At 45.1% G+C, this 16,795-nt stretch overlaps 4 protein-coding genes across 4 annotated transcripts; 3 read left to right on the top strand and 1 right to left on the bottom strand.

Moving 5' to 3' along the window:
• Positions 1-268: 268 nt before the first annotated feature.
• I203_101317 (uncharacterized protein) lies at positions 269-1,761 on the top strand (the record flags this gene model as incomplete). Its single annotated transcript, XM_065516853.1, has 8 exons — positions 269-298; positions 378-408; positions 461-540; positions 683-880; positions 963-1,135; positions 1,221-1,326; positions 1,386-1,431; positions 1,511-1,761. The coding sequence occupies 8 exons, from the start codon at positions 269-271 to the stop codon at positions 1,759-1,761; spliced, it is 915 nt and encodes a 304-aa protein (XP_065373671.1).
• Positions 1,762-2,302: 541 nt separating this feature from the next.
• I203_101316 (vacuolar-sorting protein SNF7) lies at positions 2,303-3,493 on the top strand (the record flags this gene model as incomplete). Its single annotated transcript, XM_019146267.1, has 6 exons — positions 2,303-2,480; positions 2,639-2,724; positions 2,824-2,915; positions 2,992-3,106; positions 3,215-3,332; positions 3,414-3,493. The coding sequence occupies 6 exons, from the start codon at positions 2,303-2,305 to the stop codon at positions 3,491-3,493; spliced, it is 669 nt and encodes a 222-aa protein (XP_019004826.1).
• A 621-nt stretch (positions 3,494-4,114) lies between these two features.
• On the bottom strand, positions 4,115-9,047 carry I203_101315 (uncharacterized protein; the record flags this gene model as incomplete). Its single annotated transcript, XM_019146266.1, has 6 exons — positions 4,115-6,784; positions 6,844-7,026; positions 7,079-7,303; positions 7,375-7,725; positions 7,799-8,698; positions 8,766-9,047. 6 exons carry the CDS (start codon positions 9,045-9,047, stop codon positions 4,115-4,117), a joined length of 4,611 nt encoding a protein of 1,536 aa, XP_019004825.1.
• A 701-nt stretch (positions 9,048-9,748) lies between these two features.
• I203_101314 (uncharacterized protein) lies at positions 9,749-16,500 on the top strand (the record flags this gene model as incomplete). The annotated part of the gene is made up of 10 exons (XM_019146265.1): positions 9,749-10,615; positions 10,675-11,035; positions 11,113-11,459; positions 11,523-11,904; positions 11,969-13,654; positions 13,741-14,072; positions 14,153-14,621; positions 14,712-14,840; positions 14,904-15,402; positions 15,516-16,500. 10 exons carry the CDS (start codon positions 9,749-9,751, stop codon positions 16,498-16,500), a joined length of 6,057 nt encoding a protein of 2,018 aa, XP_019004824.1.
• Between the last annotated feature and the right edge of the window lie 295 nt (positions 16,501-16,795).

The raw sequence follows: 16,795 nt of genomic DNA, 5'->3' as shown, positions 1-16,795 counted from the left end.
TGTACGATATGTGGATGTGATACCTTCCTTGTTCCTCTTATCTACGGTAGGGGTGTGTGCACAGACAGGTACGATCCCGAAATGATGGGTGATCCTTGCGTTACTGTGTATTCATCACTACTCCGTCAACATTCAAGAGGATGGGCAGGACAGGGGTATTCCTTTTTTGTCTTCCTGTCTTTCTTTCTTTCTTTCTTTCCTCAATTGTTGTCTCAATGCATCAGCAAGCTCATGTGACGCCTTTGTGCTGGTATCACTCATCGACAACATGAGAATCAAAGAAGCGAATGGGATATCCGTCAGTACTCAGTACTCACTCACAGCACTTGAGCTCCCGACGAAGCTGACGTGATCGTGTTTCGCCTCTTCCTTGATAGGTATGGCTGTCCGTCGATGGAGATAAACTAGGTATGTAGTACACAAAATACTCTTCCATCTCAGCCTGCTGATGACCAATTAGGGGAACAAAGAATGCGAAAAACAGGTGACGAAGACGATCATGTCAGAATGGAGTGTTTCGTCTGTCCCAAACCTCATCAAGTGAGTGAGAACTTATTCTTCTCCTACAGTAAGAATGTTTTTCTTTTTTCCCTTCTCCCTTTCCTCCATCTCCATAAATACGGGTCATGGTCAGCAATCTTTTCGATTTCTAAGCTAAATCATACATATGATGGATGAATAGGAGTTCACGATAAACGTTCATTTGGGTCGTCAGAGACCGTGGAAGGGCGACTGGATAGCTGAACCTATAGTAAACGGTCATAAGATTCATTCTTTGCATGTCCGTAAACGATGGCACGTCACTCATAAATTGTCTACTTTCTATGAAGAAGATGAAGATGGAGAATTGGTGGAATCAACCTTATCTTTTGGATACATCGTAAGTGTGCTTTCCCACATGTGATAAGTGAGATTATATATGCTTGTACTGACTTTGGCGATGTTCTCTATTCCCATGGAAGGCTGATCCAGATGATGGGGATGAACCGGTCGAGGGTGATCAATCGAGGGATGCCGAAGAAGGAATGATCGTGGTTGAATTATCAAGAGGTGAAATTGAGAGAGTCAGACCTACCAAGAGAAGGATCAGTCAGAGAGTGAATGTTAGGGAAGGAATAGATAACAGGGGCGATTTGTGAGTGATTTCGATCGATTGATTACATTCGGAGACACGTGCGATGACGGTCGAAGAGGAGAGCTAACTATCGTCAACACCCTAGACCGAGTGGAACGAGCCACAAAGCCCAACAGAAAACTGCTTATGGCGAGGAGTTCACATATGACGAAGGGGACGGAGAAAGACCATATCTAAGATTTGTCTTCAAGGTATGTTCTGTCTGCTTCTCCATGTTATGTTTAGTGCCCAGACTAAAACCGGAGTGTAGGTACGAAGTCAACGATATCTTATCAATCATGGTCTTCTGGATCGTTGTGAGTGGTCCCTAGTCTCAAAAGTATTGTCGAGATAGATTCGAAACACTTGAGTTTGCTCACCAGACGATCAATGCAGTACCAGCACAACAGCACCCGTCACAAGTATCTCGCACAGTCCGACTCAAAGCTGACCCTGATGAGATTATCGAGAATGAGCTAAGCTCGTCGATAAGAACTGCTTCTGCGTATCATGCTCGCCCCAAACGAGAGCCATCCGAGGAACTTGTCGAGACGGAGTCTGCCAAACGATTGAGGTTGGCCGAAGAAGAGATCAAATCGCTCAAGGTAGGCTGTGTATTCATTCCTGAACGTCGAGCTGATATCTGACTGACGAACATTCATCTTCAGGAAATGGTCAGGCAATTGACGCAACATCAGTCCCAAGTCCAAATGCAAGGGCGAGCCGTTGGGTCTCTTGCTCGCAGATGATTTCTGCTTGGCTAAGGTCTATAATGTAGATTCGTAGACTGTCGATTCAGATTCTTGTACACGTATAGATGCGGAATGTACTGTACAATGTGCTTTCGTCATGCTGGCTGAGCAGAGCAGAGGCAGGGTTTGATGTTTGATGTGCATCCTGATATCAGGCTCATCTCTATGGTGATTGGGTATAAATGAATTTGGTTCCGTTGTATGGTGAGGTTGTGATAGTAGGTTGTTAGGCAGGATGACGAACAGTGTATGTAGTTTGAGTTTGTTATCATCTCGGTGGCCAAATATATCATCATAGCAGATAGCAATCATCAACTCATCAGACAACATTGACCACTACCACCTGCAACCGAGCACTCAAGCCTTCACTGCGGATCCGACCTATAATTCGTCGACTATCACCTATCTCCCATAAAGTCAACACACCACAAACATCATGTCAGGTTGGATGTCATGGTTCGCAGGGAAGAAGGATACCCGAGAGGGAGCTAGGGATGCCATCGTGGGGTTGAGACAGCAATTGCTGATGTTGGAGAAGAAGGAGGAACATCTGAATAAGAAGATCGAAGAGGAGATGAAGAAGGCTAAAGCTAATGCTACGTCCAACAAGCGATGTGAGTGGTTTGTTCACTGCCTTCCTCTTTAACGTGAAAGTAGGAATAATGCTGGTACACCATGAAGCGTCATGCATCAATCGGATGGATCATGTATGATAATGATCTGTATAAGAGGTAATGCTGATGCTGATGATACAACATCTCATACTTGATAGTGGCAATGGCTGCGTTGAGACAAAAGAAAGCGCATGAGAATGAGTTAGATAGAATCGCTGGTACGAGATTGACTTTGGAGACTCAAGTGAGTAAAGAAGGCTGGTTCCTTGTTGCATGAAACCATGAGCACTCATCGTATATAGATTGGTACGTGACATTTGCTGACCACATTGTCTGTCACCAGGTCAACGCTATAGAATCAGCCAACTTGAACGCCGAAACCATGGTAGCTATGAAGAAAGGTGCCGATGCTCTTAAAGGTATTCATAGTAATCTGTACGTATCGTCCATCTTCTAATTTCACCGCCATTTCACCAGAAGCTTCAGAGCTAATGACTTATGTTCGACGTAGTACCGCCGAGGGAGTTGACGCTACGATGGACAAGATCAGAGAACAGATGGATCTCACAAATGAAATTTCAGATGCTATCTCTAATCCTGTTGGTATGGGTATAGTACTTGATGAGGTGAGTCATAGCATCCAGCATCAGTTGTCATAGATGTCTGCAGCATTCTATGTTTCTGCTATATGTTAGCTATAATATGCTTATACTGATGAGCTTATTCCTTTCCAGGACGACCTCAAAGAAGAACTCGAAGCATTGGAGCAAGAACAGTTGGATGACAGACTCGCAGGAGCAGATAGAGTACCAAGTCATATTCCAACATCGCCCGTGGGTCAAACTGCAGGACGTAAGTCATCAACCATAGCCGCATTGTTTCCTTGTATCTGAAACGATGAGCTCATGGTTTTTGCCGCCTCTGCTTGTATAGGTGTTAACAATGCTGCCCAAGCGGAAGAGGATGATGAAGAAGCCCAATTACGTCAATTACAAGCTGAACTGGCTATGTAAACGTAGTTTTTATCTCATCCTATCACATCGACGTGATGCGATCTTACTCGCCTCTTATCTGACTTTGGCGGAGATGGTAATGATGATCAGATGTCAGTGTTTCAAACATACATATATAATTTTTATACCATACTATACCATCATTCTCTTATCACTCTCGGGCTAAGGAATACCTCATCAAACGAAATATGTTGTTCTTGCTTTCCTTCTCACTCCATGCAAATTACAATTCCACAGACAATCTCTACCTTTTTTTTTCTTTTAGGTACGCATTCAGCTATCACATTAGTTCTAGTCTTTTTCTCTTCCCTTCCTGATTTAATCATGTCATCACCCTTAGGTATATATGGGAATGTAACAATATATGAGATACAGTTGTTGTGATGTTTGTCTCCTGTCTTTTCGCTTTCTCCCGCTGTTTGGACCACAATACAATGCAGAACGGAAGGATGGTTCATTGATTGTGACTGCGTTTGACTTCTGTCTATTCATACATGAACAAAATCTCTGGCAATACAACATAACAATTACATATCCTTTTCGAACCAACAAGTAACTTTCGATAATTATCTTGAATAGCAGACCAATTCCCAAAATACCAAAATATACGATCAATCCAACTTATTCAACTTTCTTATACCCTATCCCTGTCCCTGTTGCGGTCCCAGTGATAACCCGCGTATTAGGTGTAGGAGTGGTATTATGATTAGATAAAGGTGGTGGGGGAGGGTTCAAAGGAAACGTACTTGAGATCGATCTTCTTGCTTGTGTAGTAGACGTAGGTGTAGATAATCCAAATCCAGTAGTGGTGATCTCTTTACGCGTGGAACTAACTCCAATATTCCTTGATTCCTTTCCGTCCTGTCTATCTATATCATTAAAATATATTATTCCTAACCTATTCCCAAATCCACCTATAATCGCTCCTCCTCCTCCTGCTCCTGGATTTTGCAATATACCAAATTGGTTGATCTGGACATAACCTAATTTATCAAATGTAGGTACTGATAAACTTTTCCTTCCTGGACCTGTCCTTGTCTTCGAACCATTTTCTAAATCGGTATAAGTCTCGAAAGAGGGAGAAGAGAATGAGAATGAAGCTCTTCCATTTAAACTATTTATTCTTTCCATTCTTCTTTCCCTCATTCCCATTTCCATCCCTAACAGTTCTGATGAGGTCATATAGGCAATTCTTGATTTTTCAATCAACTCTTCGAATGCTGTTGAATGAACGACCAAACGAGATCCATTCCACAATTCGTTTTTTAGATCAAGAGAAAAGATGGAGAATTGTGAATCATCAATTAAACCAAATTTGATCTTTTTCATTCCTACCAGACGATTATTCACGATCTCCCAGTTATCACCTCCTCCTACACCCTCCCCCTCTCCGATTGTATCGGTTATGATAATCGATCCGAGCGATTGAATTTCAAATTCTCCAGCAGGTGAAACACCATTAGATCCACCTCCCGATACCGAGCTCGAATTTCGATCCATTGGAGAGGTCAATCCATTGACCGTGTCATCGGGTTTATGTAAATTAGATAATCTTCTTGCTCCTCCATGAGATGATAAAGGGAAATCCCCATTATATGGTAAAGATAATAACGAAGGTGGTTTACGAGGGGATGTATTACCGGGAGAATACCGTTTCTGGATCCATAAAGGAGGTACTACCAATCCTTGATCACCACTACCGTTCTTGAATCGAGTAGGGGATGGTCGTGTACTTTCATCTAAAGATGATCTTGCTCGAGACGATGTGGAAGCGGAACATCTACAAAATGGATTATTCAATATCCTCGGTGAGACCCTGTCAACACATATTTGAGTGTTGCTTGATGATATTACCAAATATCCGTCTGTAGTTATCGTATTGCATCCTACACATCTCATTGAAAGTGGTTTGACCAACCGGATCCTCCTGATGGATTCTCCAGGGCTAGAAGGCGATATGGACACAAGTTGACCGATAATCTCATCGATTATTTCGATACACCCCGATTGATGTCCCACGGCCCATAAACCAGGTAAACCAGGATCAGGTAACGATACAGCTGTCATTCTATCTTCTCTATTTTCCGATATGAGAATTGGAAACCAGCCTGATGAGGTGTTACGATACACTTGAACAATCCGAGGTGACAGCATGAGTATGTTAAGAGTGCCCTCGATGCGGACGAAATTTGTACGGGCGGGTAGATCGGGTTGATCAGGCTGGATAATTGGTATCGGAGATGAGTCAGCGCCTAGAGACAGGACAGTCCCATTGCTGAGCGCCGCTAGTATTGTCGGACCTGTAATCGAGGCTTTGCTGGACAATCTGGTCGGCGCAATGGTGAAGGGATCTTCTTTCCTTTCGTGCGTTGGGGGATCCTCAAATGCCATACTAGCAATTCTAGATCTTCCCATGAAGGGATTATCGATTCTTCTCGCATCAAGTGGGATTATCTGACCTTCATTCGGAATTTCCCAGGTTTGTATCAACCCATTGATCGTACAGATCCCGACGTACCTCCCATCATCACTTATTGTACAGGCCACGATGGGATCTTCAGGATCTAAACTTTTACTCGAGAGCATCTCTCTCGTCCCGCTCCCATCAGATGACTCGCTGAATCTCCATAGGCAGATGGTATTATCTATCCCCACTGTAAGAGCAATCAACCCATCCGGAGAGGTCGATATCAAATCGATATCACTCTCATGACTACACGGTAGCATATTGACTTTCACCTTCTCCAAAAGGGGGTTCTTGAGATACCCATTCGGTGATGAGTCGGTTTCGTTTCCTTGTTGTTGCTCGTCGTCGACTCTTCCCAACCTATCTCGTTGGGCGTCAAGCAAATCGGCATCTTTAAGCAGATATAACAAAAGAGCATATAAGGCTCCTGCTGTGATTGCTTGAGGCAGAATTACCACTTTGAACAAGTAGAACAACGGTCTCAGTCGGGGAAGAAGTAATCTGGATGTTGGTAAGGACAATTTCCGTATATCTGCCGGTCGCATAGAATGCCCCGAGCGGGGTAAGACCAAGATTGACGCAGGAGGCACGAAAACTTTTATGTATGACCAGCCGAGAGGGTTGAGAGAACGCCATAGTCTTTCAGCAGGGTTGAGATTGAATAGATCGGTCGATTTGGTGATGAAGGGAGTGGGAGTAGCAAGCAGAGATGTCGTAGTGCTGGAGCTGGAAGTAGGCGTGTATCCGTACAAACTGGCAGTTGTGTTCAGGGAAGTGCGATGTCGCTCCGTAAGCCAATACAGCAAACCGACTGTCATGAGCAGCTTCAAATCACCAACGTTAGCTTGATGGACGTAAAGTTTACGAGATTAGACGAGCTTACCAAAACAAGACTTCCACTTTTGGTCGTCCTCGCTCGCAAGAGCTTCCGCCAGTTGAATCCACTTTGTTTGCCTTCCGCATGATCATCCGAATAGGATGTCTGATGAACGGGAGAAACAGGTGGCCCTCCGTTCGACGCAAGAACATCGGCCAATTCTAATCTTTGGGCGTCGATGGACAAGACCTGATAAACACGATCAGCTTGTACTCCTACCTACACAATGACAAGCACTTACCGTCAAGAAGAAAGTGTGAAGCATGAACCAATCTGTGATGATGACTACCGCCGCGAAGAGACAGAATTCTCTGACCGGTTGTAAATTCACACAAAGCCATACTACTCCCAATACCAGCAGATCGGTCAAGGAGGTAAGGGCGATGGTAGTTCCGACTTTCGATAGACCGAGACCTATCCTAACGGGGACTGAGTGCGTGAATGGGATTGAGAATATCGCTTTTGTCTATATGGTGCAACACATATCAGTCTGGTAATCTGATGACGGATTGGCCGAGGGGTAGATTATATACGTACCAGGGTAGACATGTTCTCGGCACCCACGACAACAATAACGAAAGGTAACACATAAGTGGGTAGACTACTCTGTTTCATCGAAGCTCCCCACCCATTCCAACCGAGTAAAGCTAACACGCTGAAACTCATAACGGAGGAACAGCACAATTGGACTACACCGGTAAAAGCCAGACCGAATCGTGAATGCACTTTGGAGGCATTGGATAGCTGGGCAATCAACGTTGTGAATAGGATAGCGTAGAGGATGAGCACGATCCTAGGAGGCGAGGCAGAAAGTGTTTCAGGATGACGAGCTACATAAGGGTGATCAGACGAGACAGCTCGATCGTTGATTTGTGAAGATGAGGTGTACTAGAGATGCACAAATTAAATCAGTGGATGATCATGACAATCGAGGTGGTGCCTTTGCTGCATTGGCACTTACCGAAAGATACCATTGACCTGTCTGATCCATATCAACAGAATTCGACCTCCGAGCCTCGGTGAACACCTCTCCATCCAATCTACCCGCGACTATATCCATAGTCTCCTGCCAACGGGATTCAAAATCGACTGTGGAGTTCTGAGATACGTGGAAGAGGAGACCAAAACTATGATAGAAGTTTCCCACGTTCGCTGTCCATGCGTGATTATTTGAATTGGCAGTGATCTGAGGCAATATTTCAGTATGAGATGCCAAAGACGACAATGAAGTCTGAGTACCGTTGCTTGTCGGAGCGTCGTGATCTGGTGAAAGGATGTAGCATGGTCCCGTGGACCCAACCGCCTCTCCCTCTGGGGCTTCCAAATGCCTTACACATCTTTCTCCACTGGTATTGTGTCTCTGTTCCCACCCTTCCGCTATATCCCTTACTAATCTCAACAAGATATGGTCCCTTTCTTCCCATGGCCGCTCTCCAGCTTCCACATCCCTATCAAGTACATCTTCTACATCGGCCCAAGCAACCCTCATTATTCGGATTTCTTCGTCTTGAGAAAGCTGCTCTTTGGCTCCTTCAGGTAAAGCTCTACTAAGACCCCAGCCATGATCGTCCAAATCATCTTGGCCTGTATCCCTGCCCCACCATCCTGCCCATGTAAGTCTGGGTAGTAAGGGTGGAGGATAGGGGAAGAAGCTGTCCAGGACGGGCGTACTAAGTAGAGATAATGGATGCTCCCGTTGATTCTGACGATAGGTAGAAGGTCCAGCTTCTCCCTGTAGGGGCAGTCGATGTGAAGGCGGTGAAGGTGGATGTAAGGGTGGAAATCGCTTTTGTAAGTACAAAGCCATGGAAGGGTAGAAAAGATTGGTCATTACTAAACAATCGATAAGTAATGTTCGTATCTGTGCAATCATATCAGCTTAACCATCTCGCTTAGAGAACAGGGGAGAGCAGTATATGTGTACTCACCTGATTCCTCGCACAATGTTCACCAAATTTCCTGAATGCCTCCGTCACTATCCCCCGTCTCCATCTCAACAGCCGTCTACCTTTCTTCTCTCCATCGCGTCTCTTCCTCCTCTTGGGCCTGGTGGTAGAGGGTGTGTACGCTGTTTGAGGGGGATACGTAACTGGCTGTTTATCGTATCTGTGGCGCACGTCTGAGTTCAGTGTCCGGGATCCCAAGTGAGCTGTGGACGTCGAGGCTATGGGAGTCAGAGCTGGAGGAGGTGAAGGGCCGGGTCGAGACATGTCCGTGGTTTCGTTACGGGTACCAGAGATACGATATACGGGTGAGAAAAGGGATAATTGGTATCTCCGCGCGATCAGTCTTGCATTGTTTAATCAAAGGTCGCTCGTACTCGAGGGGCATATGGGGGTGGAGGGGGATATCGAGGATATGTGTAGCCGTGTTGAAGAGGTATGGTACGGTATGATACGATAATGCAAGATATCCTATTGGAATTTCTCTCTCATATACCTGATATGCACTCGCTACCCCTCACTGAAAGGGCGCCCGAAGCCGAGTAACCTACATGACCTGACCTGTGTTTAACTTATATGACCATCCCCTTTAATGCGAGCGCGATAACGATCAAAGTCAACATTACTCGAAGACTTGACTGCTAACAGAATACTATACAGACAACATTGATCAGCCCACCGAGGCTACGACCAGACCATCGATGACTCAGATACACCCCAATCAAACGAGGTCAACATAGTCAGGGAAGACTGCCATTCCATCGGACCACATCGAGCTATCACCGTCAAAGCGGTCTTAAACAAGGTTCACCCACAAGGTTCATCTGACGCAAGATTCTCACAACGTAGTACGAAGTCTCCTGAGTCGGTGGGCATTGTCCTACAGTGATCAGCTTTGGTACCGTAAGATAACAGGAGACTAATGCTTTCGCCATGCCTAGTATGTCTGCTCTCCACTCAACCCAAAGATGCATTACTCGTGCTTCTTGGCTGATCCTAGTGTAGCACGAGCATCTTCCCCTCGGCCAGTCAATATCCGAGCAAGATCATCGACCATCGTTGGGACAGGCTCAGTACCAGCAGGAAGTACACAGCCTGGACCACCATCCATCGACGTCTCGGCATCATCTTTTCGGATCACCACTAATCCCTTTCCGGGACCTAGTGCGGCGACTCAGGCATTAACAGATCAACTGGGTACCAGTGGAAGCAGTAGTAGTAAAAGAAGACCAAGATTACAAGGTGTAGGAGCCGGAGCTGGAAATGGACACGGTCATGGACACAATAGGATATCATCATGGCCCAGTCCACCTCAACCTGTGATCAGTCATATGCCGTCGGCACCAGCCATACCCACTAGAGCAAATATGGAAGGAGGAGTATTGGATCTATCCCTGGTAGATAAGGATAGTGTAGCATTACTGCTATACACTTACAAACCTACACCTATCAACAGTAATACACCCGCTCATCCCTCACCCTTACCCTCCACGTCTACATCCACAAATGCACCTTCTTCTCAGGTCTTGTTGAATTACGCTGCCTTGCCGTGGGATGCCAAACCGGGCGATTACCTCGAGATCCGCCAGATACATCGAAGGCAGACTCAACAGCCTTTACGTATTCAAGTTCCAGAGGGCGAATCGTACATCAAGAAGAAGAAGGACAATGTCAGTCCAGCGATGAACGGTGTCAAAACTGGCAAAGGAAGGGATGGATATGTCTTTAGATTAGGAGAAGATGTACCGACTGCTAGCGCTCATCAGGTCCAGGTCCCGGACTCGGTAGCTACTGCTTTTGGATTTCAGCAGCGGTTGGAGGTAGAAGTCAGAAGGGTGAGCGACCCTTCATCGTATGTCCTCTTATATGTATTGATACTGACGATCAGACGTAGATAACGGATAAAGAATCAGCACATACCGATTATGTCGAATTTTACTTTTCGCAATATCTAGGTAGAGCAGATATGTGGAGGCTTGGTATGTCTTTGGAGGGAATGACATTACATGTAGGAGAAAAAGTATCGCTAGCAGGTGGAGCCGTAAGAGCAGAAGTGAATTTCATCATCAGGAGTGAGAAAGATCCTAAGACTGGTAAACAGAGAAATAAGAGGTATTCAAGTGGTATTGCTACCGCCAAAACGAAAACAATCTTTAGGAGCAAGAGTTCTCAAGTCTATCTGTTTATTCAATTATGTGAAGAGACATGGGAATTCGATGAGGACGGCGAGAGGTATATCGAGAAAGTCGTACATGGTGAGTCTCATTCTGTTTCTTTGATACCTCATACACCTTGTCCTACCTGATTTAGCTTATATATCGTACGATCATAGGTTATTTGCCCGACCTATTCGCTAGATGGTCAGAGAAAGGAACCTCTCATGTCGTCACGATAATCTTCTTCGCTAGGATATACTATGATGAGGAAGATGTGGCATACCTAGAAAAGCACGACTTGGCGGGTAGTTTAATCAAAGATTTCTCCGGAAGACCATGTAAAGACTTTTTCAAGGTTGCGGTCGATCTGGAACGGAGGAGCGACTGGACGCAGGCTTTGCCTGAGATCAAGAAACAGCTGGAAAGGAGTGAAAAAGAGTTGCTATTGGATTATCATTTCCAGTTGATGGGTGGAAAATCATATACCGGTGATAAGGTTAAGATCGTTGGCAGATGGAGTTTTGTAAGTGCCGTAATCTACCATAACGAATTTTACCAAGTATCCTTGACTTACCAGTGCTACTAGGCGTACGAAGGAAATGCTTTGGAAGCTATCAACCTTGCGCTCAATCCTTTCGATGAACACCATGTGGATAGGGATTTATCTCGTACCGGTCTATCAATAACGATTGTAACTCCTGGAACAGGCCATTTCGCCGTTGACAAGAATCTTCTTCGGCTGACGACCGAACGAATGGTTGACCATGGGATGAGCGTGGATTTCGTCTGTTTGACCAAAATGCCATTGCACAGCGTACCACTGTTCAGCTATGTTTCGCACCGACCCAAAGGACCAATATCCGAGGAGAACCCATTAAGCGGCAAACATAGACCGATCACACCTGATTTGCTATATTTTGATGCCCATATGTCACATATCAAGAATACGGAATTGGCAGATTGTTATTGTAAGTCTTCAGTTGCATTATGACACCGGACCAGCCTTGCTGAATCCTGTATTTTTCGTCATAGCATTACCATCCTGGGTCAGCGCATCATTCTACGCTGTAACACACGACAAACCATTCCGACCTGACCGATTCATCCCCCGATGTAAAATGTATGAAATTCAAATGCTTGGTATCCTTGATCATAATCTTACGACGGTCATTGTACCTTACCTTGATATCGAGGATATGCCGATGCCTCGTCGGCCTCTCTCCCTCGAAGACAGGAAGGTGGTACGGGACGATTTCGATCAGTCCATATTTGGTAGCGGACAAATCGAACAACCAATCAGTAAGATAAACTCTCCTCAACTTGGTTCTACGCCAGCAAGTATACCAGCCAGTTATCAATCTGCCAGACTGTTGGCCGAGAAGGAGAAACACGAAAGATCTAATTCTTTAGCATCTACAACTCGACCGAAGTCTATCGGAGGATTTGGGAATGGATCCAAGTTGTCACCGATCAAAGCCATGATTGAAATGGAGGATTCGCACCCTCTAGGAAAGAAGCGCACAGAATTACGAAGCGCTTCGCCAGCACCATCGACACTAAGCTTGAAAAGGGGTCTAAAATCGGACTCACTTGCAAGACCCGCTACGAGTATCGCGCCTCCTACTCCACCCGTACATACCTCTTCGCCTCTCCTGGTTGCTAGTCGAGGATCATCGCCAGTAGCTACCACCCGCTCAGCCTCGCCTTTACCGCCACCTATCAGCGATTTACCTATAGATCCTGAAAGTAGTCATTCGCCTTTAATCAGAACCCGTGATTCATCACCCTCTCGAGCGTCGATCATCTCACTTGAACAGAATGGCTCCGGGACTTCTACGCCGAAACTCACCCCTGCCAAAAAGCTCAATACGAAGAGCAGTAAAAGCTCATTTGCCAGTAGATTTGGAGCGAGCTGGTTGTTTGGTGGTTTGACTTCTACGAGATCTCAACCGAGTTATGCCGCACCTGCTATGGAGACTATAGGCAGAACGGATGTATCGTCGGTCACAGGTAATAGACCTCACTCGCCTGTTCCTTCAAATACATCCAAAACTAAAACATCGGACACTGGGTCAAGATCGAGATCAGGTAATGGGTCTGTTCCGCCTAGACCCAAGATGCCTAATCCTGATACGATGATCACGCCCAGTACACCATCGCCTTCCAAGGATAAGACCCACAACATTGTTACACCCGTTACTCAACCATTGCCAATTGCCACCGGTACGACATCGCGCTTACGTCGATCTCAAACAGTCGAGGAAGATCCTATATCAAGATCATTGAGGAATTCTAAAGGACTACCACCAAGTGGTCAATCAGGTCAGGGGCTAAGTAAATCTCATGAAGATCTATCATGGCGGAATAGGAATAATGCATTGGTACAGTCATCAAGGCATTTCACTGTCAACCCATGCAAACCTTCTGCGGAGACGATTGATCGGATCAGAGATGCTGGTGGTCGGAGATGGAGATTTGTATTGCCCAAACAAGCTCAACAACATATTGTCCAATGGCCCTCTCTCTTGGCTCCTGCTTGTCTACCACTCACCACGGATTTCTTGCCGACGCAGAAACAGAGTGATGAATTGTATAATACGGGTACTTATACGGTACAGTGTTATCTGGAGGATGGAGCGTTCTTAATCAGGAGCGATGCGGCTCAGGAGAATCTGCCGTTGGCTATGATGAGGGAAATGGTATCGCAGAGATTGTCCCGTGAGTCTGAGTACTTGCGTTTCGCGTCCCTTTATCTGAGCATATTTGAGTCTGAGCTAATGCGTCATGGTCCATGATTTATGTAGAAAACTTCCAAGTCATCGTCTTACCGCATGATCTCAATGAACCAGGAGTGGTCCGACCTATGCCGATTCACCTGGAAAAAGATGCAGATATAGGTGTAGAATTAGTCTCGGGTGGTGCGTCAGAAGTACTGAAAAATGGTAGAGGTGCGATATGGATGTCATGGGCCAATCACATACATCGGTTGTTGTTCCATCCTACAAGACAGGAGATCATCGTTCATTGGATGACCAGGAAGGTATCCCACTCGACTGATCCGGTCAAGTATAGGTGTTTGGTTTGGCCGGTCGGGATGAAAGGGTATCAACCTGCTGAGGCGACTTTCAATTATCCTGTGAGTTGTTCTCCGTTCATGATATTATCATACCTGGGAAGAGAGCAAACTGATTTTCATCTGTTCTACTTTCATGACAGGATGTGAACACCAAAATCAACTATAATCACCTAGACCATCTGATCAATGGCGAACGACGTACCCTTGACCCACTAAGATATTGGCGAACAAGGTTCATCCTCATCCCCTCTGGAAAAGAGATCGTCTCGTTCCCTGGCTTAGTACCGCAGAACGAACATCTGAATCAGACCGACCTATTGTGGTTGGGTGCTCAAAAAGTTATTGAAACGCTCAATCGATACTTACTGAAATCTCAGAATGGGACACCACAACAGCCTCTTAGAATAGTTACAACCACTTTCGATCCTTCCACTTGTGTATTGGATGAGGAGTTGATGATGGATTTGGAAAGGCAGATAAGCAATAAGGAGAAACCTACGAATATCAATTCCGACCATAAGAGATTGGAAGGGATGACTCTTGCAAATGTTGCGGAATTGATGTGTCAGCCTGGGAATGGGTTGATCATCAGGACTAGATGGTGGGAAGGTGAGTGAGATTTTCTCACGCGGAAACGATGGGATGTCGTACGACATCGCGCAGTTTGTGTATGTAAGCTGACTCAACAATGGGTATCAGCACGACAACATGTACAATCCTTTACTGGAGCTCAGTTCTGCGAATGGCTACAGAATTCCTTCGAGGATGTAACGAGTCGGGAGAAAGCTGCTGAATGGGCTGAATCATTATTGGAAAAAGGTCTTATAGGTGATTACGGATGACAATCTCACTGGGCATGAGACACTGCTTAATGGATCGGTTTTTTTACAGAACACGTTACCAATTCTCACGGTTTCCTCGATTACTGGCATCTGTATTACCGACTACGAGAACCGTACAATGCAATGCCCAAATCATCTTCCAAGAACAAATCATGGTTCAGTACTACCTCTTCCAAGGTCTCTTCATCATCTACATCGAAAGAACCTAGTCGGGATGAAACTTCCACTCCGATCAATGGCGATGCCAATAATGGGATTTTGACGGCGTCCAACTCGAATAACACCATGCTGTCAACGGCCAACCCAGCTCAAGTCCAAGCTTCTTTACCTTCCACCACACCTCCTGGAGCCAGAGCTTTGCTGGCCAAGATGTATGAAGGACCTCAAGCTACATCGTCCATTACATCCTCCACTACTGGTAGACCAGGTAGGAAAAGAAAAGTCAAAATGTCGCAAACGAGAGTACTGGATTTAGATCCGAACAAGAAGAGTGATAGAGCCGAGGTGGCGATTCTGCATGCTGATGTGGTACACAATGCCAGAAATGCGTGAGTCATTATGCCTCTTCACTAGGTTAAGTCCTGTGATAGAAGTCCAGAGAATCTGTGTGAAGATGCGTTTCATCCAGCTGTGCTGACGAGATCTGTATTTCACCGCACAGATTCCACTTTGAACTCAACTGGCTAGGTGTTACTGCAGCATTACTCGAAGAACTTCGGCAGAAATTATCAGCTCAATCTGAACGATACGGTCTACGCTTTGTCGAGACACCCGTCGAACAACTCAGTGATATCCCCTTGAAATGCGCTTATCGAACTGCCATACCTATCCCTTTGGCTGTCCCTCCACCAGTCATTACCGACCTGCACGAAAGGTTGCTTTCGATTGGTCATGGGACCGGACAAGTTGAAAACTATTTCGAATATTGCATATTAACTAAAAAATTCGGATTTGTTCTCGATGTAGAAGCGTCAGATAGATATCCTGAGAATATCGACGTTGAATATTCATACCGAAAGAGTAGATTCGATTATTCACAATTCGTACATAAATCCGGATTAGCCCTCATACAATGTTTATCCGATTCGAAAGGTTTCCTTTGGTCCGATAATCGATTGATACTTTCTTCAAACTCTTTTTCGGTATTTGGTGATCGGCTCAGTACAGTCAATTCGAGAAGAAAAAATTCAATATTACATACAAATACAAGTACGAACCATACCACCGGTGGCGGTGGAAGTGATGGAAGGATGGAACAGGTCAAACAACTTAGAAAGGAATTAGAAGATTTCTGTAATGATAAAGAATCGTTACAGAGGTTTTACGAGGAGATGATTCCTCCTTTACCTGGTGACGGGGAAGACTCAAGTGAGGATGATACGGTTGAACCTACCGGGCTGGACGGTGGCAGTAGAGATGAGATTGAGATAATTGTGAATGATGAAGATGAAGATGTAGAGGGTGAAACTAAGATTGAGGAGGAAGATAGGGTCAAGGATAAAGTCAACTTGGCTTTGGAGTTTAACGATGGCGACGGCGGTAAACAGCCTTCTAGTGGGTTGAGTCAAAATGTCGATCATGAAAAGAAGGAGAGTGCTAGAAAACGAATGGAGAAAGAGATCAAAGAGGTTATACAAGAATTATGATCCTGACTCAACTGTAATACATATTCGACTCGTGTAGACGTACGGATTCAGCTTTATATACTCCATCACGATGGACAATGTTCCATTTCAATTTCCTTTATTCAACTTTTTCAGTTTTTTTTTTGTTGTAAATTCTATAATGAATTAGGATAAGTAGGTAATATAGTGATTGCAGATATGATGCATATAGTATGTGCATTGTAAAGAACCATTTGATGTTCTCTTGTCAGTTACACCTGATTATTCGTCTCTTATCGTCTCAGCGTCTCATATTTCACGAGAATTGCGATACACA

Source organism: Kwoniella mangroviensis, assembly GCF_000507465.2.
Source record: "Kwoniella mangroviensis CBS 8507 chromosome 1 map unlocalized Ctg01, whole genome shotgun sequence".
Classification (NCBI taxonomy): domain Eukaryota; kingdom Fungi; phylum Basidiomycota; class Tremellomycetes; order Tremellales; family Cryptococcaceae; genus Kwoniella; species Kwoniella mangrovensis.
The sequence above is the reverse complement of the archived record's forward strand: the minus strand, read 5'-3'. Positions and strand labels throughout refer to the sequence as shown.